Source organism: Morus notabilis, unplaced genomic scaffold (assembly GCF_000414095.1).
Source record: "Morus notabilis unplaced genomic scaffold, ASM41409v2 Scaffold15, whole genome shotgun sequence".
Lineage (NCBI taxonomy): Eukaryota > Viridiplantae > Streptophyta > Magnoliopsida > Rosales > Moraceae > Morus > Morus notabilis.
Window position 1 is genome coordinate 154,170 of NW_010367234.1, and position 7,874 is coordinate 162,043.

At 33.8% G+C, this 7,874-nt stretch overlaps 1 protein-coding gene across 1 annotated transcript; it reads right to left on the minus strand.

Moving 5' to 3' along the window:
• Positions 1-783: 783 nt before the first annotated feature.
• On the minus strand, positions 784-7,516 carry LOC21405599 (26S proteasome non-ATPase regulatory subunit 13 homolog B). Its single transcript, XM_010112091.2, has 6 exons — positions 7,212-7,516; positions 5,057-5,503; positions 4,024-4,104; positions 2,491-2,687; positions 2,289-2,388; positions 784-1,435 (listed from the first exon to the last, which is right to left on the minus strand). The coding sequence occupies exons 1-6, from the start codon at positions 7,362-7,364 to the stop codon at positions 1,250-1,252; spliced, it is 1,164 nt and encodes a 387-aa protein (XP_010110393.1). The 5' UTR covers positions 7,365-7,516; the 3' UTR covers positions 784-1,249.
• Between the last annotated feature and the right edge of the window lie 358 nt (positions 7,517-7,874).

Consider the following 7,874-nt stretch of genomic DNA (forward strand, 5'->3'; position numbering starts at 1 on the left):
GAATCTCATGGTAATCACTTTCCTGAAAATCTAAAAATTATAATTCTTGTACCAAACATATGAAATTTTATATGAAATTACCTTAAATTATGTATTCATTAAATCATATGAAATTTTGTTGTATTTCGATTTATTGTCCTAGATTTGGCACATTTTCTCAAGATTGTATTCTTAAATAGAAAAAAAAAAGATTCATGTATGATAGTTCATTCAATAGTGTAATATTATATTTCGTTCCACACAAAAATGAGATTTTGAATGTCAAAAATAAACTTTATATATTTTATCTTTATTTCAATTATTTATGATGCGTTATATTAGTAATTAAAGATAAATACCTGAACTAAATTCTTTATCCGTACAACCGCACAGATAATCCACTAATATTTGCTATAATTGTGGATAAAGAAAATTTTTATATCTAAAAGAAAATTTACAAGGGCAAAATATGAGTTTATTAACTAAAATAATTGGTAAAATACTATGTAAAATATCAGAGCAAAAAGAAATTCGATGTAAAACAAAAAAAAAATAGTAAAGATTGACTATATAGCATTTCGGGTGTCATGATCCGATAAATTTCGAATTTACCTGATAAATTCTGAATTTGTCGCTCATAACTTGTTCAAACGTTTAACATTTTCTTTTCATTCTGCCAAAAAAAAAATGTATCCTTTCAATTCTAAACCTATGGGAGTAAATATATCTATTGGATGTTGAAACACCAAAAATTGGACAAAGAAATCTGATTTCCCTAGCCGAGATACTAGCAAATGTTCCCGATTGCATAAATCGTACATTAGGTGTCGTTCACTATTCATGACAACAAATGCTTAGATTTCATGACGAAGCAAAGAGAAACTAGCTGACTAAAGCAAATGCAGTTGATCTGGATCAAGATTTAAGTGAACCACATCACTGTAACTAAGAAAATTTCGAAACACATTAGTCCGATAAACACGCTAAAAAGGGTAAAACAGCCGTCTATTAAATTGATTCACCATGTCTCTAGGCATGCCACTAAAAAAATTAACTACTCCGACAGGAAGTATACGAAGAGGTAGCTCGTTTCACAAAAATGATGATTCAAGAAAAGCAGGAGTCAACGTACGGAAAAAGCGCAGCATACAAAGAAGGCCCAAGTGCCAAAGCAAACTAGGCAAAGTTTTTTCCCGGCCACCCTTGTACTTTCTACCCCTTGTCGGATAAGAAAATGTTACAGTGGGCAGAAAACCATTCAAGAAACAACTCACGACGCAACCAGATCAGGTGTCTCCGCCTCAATGGATAACAAGGCAGTATGCACTTTGTCCAACCAAGTGTCCAGTCGATCGCGCAAAGATTTGATCTGCGGGATCCCCAAAACTCTGGGCTGGACCCAGGAAACATGCACGGTTCCCTCAACTTGATCGATTATGCCTTCGATCAGATGAACCTGACGTACAAATTTTCCCATTGTTACGAGTAGAGAAACTTCAAAGAATAAATCAGCCAAACACATAAAGATATCACAATCCTCAGAAAACTGATAAGTAGCTAGCCCAAAGCAGAGAAACAAAACAACAATAATTTTTTTGTTTTTTATAAGATGAATCAACAATAATAAAATTTATTAACGAGCAACTAGTTCAAGATAGTAAATATAAAACTTTATTGAGACAACAATGCAAAAATACCATGACCGAAAAATCAGCAGCTTCAAAAAGATAGATGATACTATGAGTTGAGAACTTTTGATACCAAACAAACTAATAAACAGCATTACTTTCCTAGTTAAATAAGAAAGATCTCCTTATTGCCTAACACTTTCTCCAAATCCATAATGAAGACTAGCTTGAAACAAAATAAGGTTACAACAGGAAATAACATATAATAAAATTGAAGAAGATCAATGACAGGCGACCGGAAACATTCCTTATCATACAAATAACATATCTATGTTAAGCGTACACCTACAATAGTTTATTATATAAAGTTCTTTAGAACAAATAAATATAGCAGTAGTGCAGATTTTTTTAATTACTTAATAACTCTCTTTTTGCATTGTTTTATTTAGAAAAGATGGCTATAAAAAATCTGAACCTACCATGTAAAATGCAGCTGCTCAAGTGGAAGCATAATAAATAAAGAACAAGATGCAAACGTTCCATGTCATTATAACTTCTAGGACATGTCAACAGAAAAAGAAAATGATGTTCTCAGCACGCACTGCCATTCAAACAAGAAGGCTTCTAATAGTATTTTGACCAGTTATATTTCTCATAAAGGTTTCAATTAGATGAACTTACGGAAAGGCTCTTCATAAGGAGCTGCTCCACGTCCTCAATGGAAAGCTTAGTTCGCTCAGCAATAATACTCAAAGGTATAGTCCTGTCTTCAGATGGCCGGCTGCAGAAAAACACGTCGTCAACCTTGTTAACTTAAAAATATACACATGACTATCTCTTTGCACAATTTAACAGTGGCCTGACACCCCAGCAAAAAACCAACCTAAAGATAATTTCCATCAAGCAGAGAATGTTGATCTTTTCCAGTAGCTTCTTCTCATTTTCAACTAATGCTGGTTGAGCACTCAAAGCAGCATTGTGCACACGACATAATTCCTGATAGCGAACTAGATCGCCGGAGTTGAACGCTTCAAGAATATAGTAGAGCCACTCAACCTTTGTCTTCTTAAGGCTATTGATCTGGATAAGTTGTCAGAAGATGTTTATATACCGAAACAAAAGAAAGGAAAGGAGTAGAATATAACTTGGTATTAGTACATCAAAAGGCAATGTAGCTAATATGCATGCCCCTAACTTTGATAGTGGGGATGCATTAAAGTAAAAAGTACGCAGGAGATCTATGAGCACTAATGGAAATGAAAGTGCACACACATACAGATCAGGGAAAAAATTAATAAGAAAAAAAAAAGCCAAATGATATTTGAACCCATGGTAAACACGAGAAGCAGGAACCTACTTGCAGAGCACACAGAAATTTTGATCAAGCAGACGCATTATCAAAACAAGCATGCATGCATTCACAATTAGCTAAATACACTTTATTTTGCCGATTCAAGTCATACATAGATGTCCTGGACATAGCAGAAGTAACTCTTTCATTTTCTACATGGATATAGGTCAAGAGTGTCAAAGTTACATCGTAAGAAAATATTATATATATATATATATATATATATATGTAACAGTATAGACTCAGATAACATGACAACTAATCAATCATATTAAAATCACAGTAATGCCTCCATCTCCAGGATGGGTCAAATAAACAAATTCATCCAAAATTATATTAAAAAATATAGACTTTTCCAAAAATATGTTTGCATCCCATATCATATTCTCTGGTGCAAATATATTGCACTTAATCAAACTAATCCAATTTATTCTTTGCAATATGATTGCTCAGCATTTGGATACACCGTGAATGTATTATTTAAGCTCTAGTTAAGCCTGGCCTTATAACATGGTTACTATAACATGTCTTGTTAAACCTCAAGCTTTAAAGGCAACTCAGAGCTCTCTATTAATGCTAGATCTGAGTCTCATCACAATGTTATGCAGCAAAACTGAAATTTTATATCCTAGACTCATCAAAGTCTTCCTTTGATCACCTTCCTAGTTCATTTCCACAGGTTGCTTAAATTACAATCTTATGTATCCTTTCTGTGTCTTTTGCATCATGAACTGCAGCAATACCAGTAGTTAAGCTGTAGACAAACACCACAGTCTAAGTTACAGCCCCGCGAGTCATGATGACTACTAATCAAAATTTCAACATGTACTAGTAGTTGCTACTACACCAAAGAATGATATATCCTAGTAAGTAAAGAACTTCACATTACAGAGATGGAAAGATTGTAAACACACTCAACATGAGATTTCCAATTAGTGCAAGTTCATTGTCAAAAGAAGAATATGGTAAGTAATGCAAGTAATTAATGAGGGACCAAAAAAAAACAAAAACAAAAAAACAAAACAAAAAAAAAAGAACCAGAGTCTTTGGCAAAAATAGTCTTACAATAGGGTGTGCGAGCAGCTCCCCAAAGTTGTAGATATTATCTCCAAGAAGTGCAGAGAGAGATAGATCAAACGCCAAATCCTGAAACGTTGTGGAAAGAATTAAAAGATGGAAACTACATGAAGGAATCACAGAAAGACGAGTCACATTCAGAAACAGCAACAAAGTTATTAATTGATTCCACCACTCATATCTTACAAAGTTCTCGAAAGTCAATTGACTTCTTTTGTCAAACGCCCATGATGTAAACAAGAGTATTTCTCCAAGATAGCACAGAAAGTAGAATCAAGGATCATATTCTAATTCTTGCACTTGGTACTCTATATAACTCTTTGAATAAACTCAAAATATGCAACAAAATACAAAAAGTCCCTTTTGCTGAAAATAATAATAAAATGCCTTTGATTTCTTTGCTTCATAATCAAAGCATGATAGGTTCTCATTTCCTATTTAATCAAATAACGACATGTTCCACGGTTGAAGCTCAAACACACATTAACTGGTCAAATACGCTTAGCTGAAGCAAGTTCATAGTACCATTATCCCAGGATTTGAGAATTTAATACACTTGTATAATGTTAAAATGAAATCCTAGTAACTAAGACCTAGGTTCACTAATTTCCTTCTCACACAGTCAATTTAAAACAATATTTAAGTTAAAGAAAGCACAAGCATTAAAACAATTAAATAATTAACCCCGTTCATTTCACCGATTCAAGTTTAAAATTCGAGTTTTGTTATAGTAAAAAGCTCTCAGAAACAGTCACATCTAACTTTTTTGCTACAGTAAAAAGCACTCACATAAAGTCACATCTCAACTTGAATTAAAAACTCAAATCAGCGAACTAAACGGGCTCATCTAAATGGTCTTCATACATCTAAAGAAAATTACAACCTTCAATTACTGGATCACCCCTACAGAATTCAAGCTGTTCAATAATATGACATGTAAAATCAAAGTCCATGTAGAAAAGATAGGGATTATTGGAAAACGATAAGTTAATTTATACATCTATCATTATAGAGCACGTACCAGCCTAAATGACTCGGAGAGAGACTCCACTGAGGTGTATGCTAAATAGAGAAGAGCACTTTTGTAGAACTCAGCAAATTCTTGACGAAACTTGTGGAATTGAGATGAAACCCAATAATAGCTAGCATACACGGATGGATCAATGTCAGTCATGCTGTCAAGTGTACTCTTTCCATCTTCTAGAAGCTTTTTGCACTCTCTTTGTTCCCCTTGCTCAAGTTTGAAAGCTGCTATTTGCATCTTAATGTAAAGGATAGGCTCCTCTATACGCTGCTCCCTGGTGGCTGTAAGCTTCTCTATCACACCTTCAAGATAACTAATGGCAGCTTCTTTTTCTGCATATTGCCGAGAAACAATGACAGCAAAGTGTGCAAGCTTGAGAAGGTTGATTTTAGTCTCAAAGTCGGTGATGAAATTGTGATATAACTGTATCAGAGCATCCCCAGCCTGCAATACGATAATAAAAGAAAATGTGAGGCATGGCTAAAAGGAACACAAAGACAGATAACTATATCTAAAGGCAAGTGGAGAACAAATAATTTTCAAACTAACCAAAAATAAAATGCAAACAGTGGATACATACTCCCATCCAAAAAGTTCTAGTACTTAACTAACAATGAGCAACTCTAGAAAGCTAACTACCAAATGGTTGTTGACATTTGGAAATGCAATAAAACCAGTTAGTGGTATACATGCGTAGCATATGATGCATTTTATTTATTGAAGTATGATAATATTAAACCATATGGCTACACAGTTTATATTATCCCCTTTTTTTTTACCTCAATGCTTTTAGGAGAGAAGACAAGAAGCATACAGTAAGAACAAAATTGAAAACATATTAGGCACAGGAAAGAGATATTAAAAAAAAATTCTAATCAGACCCTAACGAATTAGTTTCAAATATTTCATACTGCTAGTTAAAAAAGATATAGTATGCTCCCCAATGTCACAATAGAAGCATCTAATTCATGATCCCCACGCCCAACAAAAAAAAAAAAAAAAAAAAAACAAAAAAACAAAAACAAAGGAAGAAGGATAAGAAGGTCAACCACAACATATGAGGGAAAAAACCACTAACAAAGACAACCCCATAAGTTCTCAAAAGCTCCCCCTTTTCCCAATTGAAAAAAAAAAAAAAAACCCCACTGACAAATTCCTGTATAGATTATCTTCGTTTTAGTTATAATATCATCACATATGTCGAAATAACAGTACTACCCATGAAGAAGCATGAAAGACACAGATCTTCCAATAAATCACCTAAATAAACTTGATAGAGTTATTTACACTTTTCAAGTGCAGAGCATAAAAAGAAAAAGAAAAAATGAAGGCAGTCTTGAGTTCATTTCTTTCAATGATAACCCCGAACTATGACAGCACCAAATGTCACTCAAGTTCCAGAGAAATTTTACCACAGGTACATCCCCAACTTACAAAATAAAATAAACCCAAACTCCAGCAACCAAAACTATGTAGTTGCATTGAGATCGACAACACCTAGTCGTAAGTGGCAGTTTGATCGAGTGCCAATTAGCTAGTCAAATAATGTATTCATGAAACCTAATTTCGAGAAGAAAAAAAAATGCAAACCAATTCATACATTTGTTAACCCACATTTAATTGGTAAGGAAGCAGCTGCAATTATGCAAAAAACAAAACTTTGAAGCAGAAACCCATGTCATTACATGTTTACACTAACAAAATGGTAAATTTTCCCCACGATAACGTTAGAAAGGACCAAATACGCATGCCCACTCAGACCAATAAACCCATAAGGAGACAGCCGAATTTTCCTCGCTTCAATTTTTCTGCGTCCTTAAGAACCAATCTACTTTCAATTTTTCCCATTCTCCAGAAAATAAGAAAAAAGATTAGAAAAGAAACAAACCGATACATTAATGTCACAGAACCGAATATCTAAAACCCTAACTGCACTTCAAAACCCTAGTTTCCCGTTCCAGAATTCTCTCTCCCAAATGAAACCCTAATTTAGCTCTTAAATTTCAACTACAAACTCAGAACGGCAACAATTTTTTTCCAGATTCAAAAACCCTAATCTCCACCGAACCAAAAGACCCCAACCAACAGTTCTCCAACATTTTCTAAGCACGGTTAAGCATCTCAAAAGGCAGAAGTCACCATGGAAACAGACCTTGATGACATTAGTGACGAACTCCTCGAGCTTGAGGGTGAGCTGGTGCCAGAGTTTCTTCTGGTATAGATCTGCCAGCGAATTGTACCACTCGTTGTGGTTCGGGTCCGGGTCCGCGTTGCGCAGCGATTCTAGGTATTGCAGCGCGGCCATGGCGGACTCACTGTGAGAGAGAAGAGAGAAGAGAGGGAAGAGAGAGAGAGAGAGAGAGAGGGAGAGAGAGAGAGAGAGAGCGAGTCTGAGAGGTTTTGACGAAAGTGCTGATTTTTGTTTTCAATTTATACGAATCTGGAAAACGTTTCTCTCCTTTTTAGCTTGCGCTTAAAGAAAGGTATATACAATACACCAACATGGAAAAGGGGCAGAATGACAACTCTTTGGTAATATTTTGAAAATAATTTTATTTTCGGTATAAGAATAAAAATGAGATTATTTTAAAAATTATTTTAAAATTAATTTTGAAATTATGTTTAGTACTTTTTTAGAATATTAGTTTGAATATGATAAAAAAGTGAAATCGTATTTGATTATATTTATATTTATTTTGAGTACATGTAATTAATAATCTTAAATTAATATATTAAATAATTAATAATTAATAATTAAATAAAAATTAATATAATAATAATAAAATAATATATTACATTAGTAATTAAATTATAT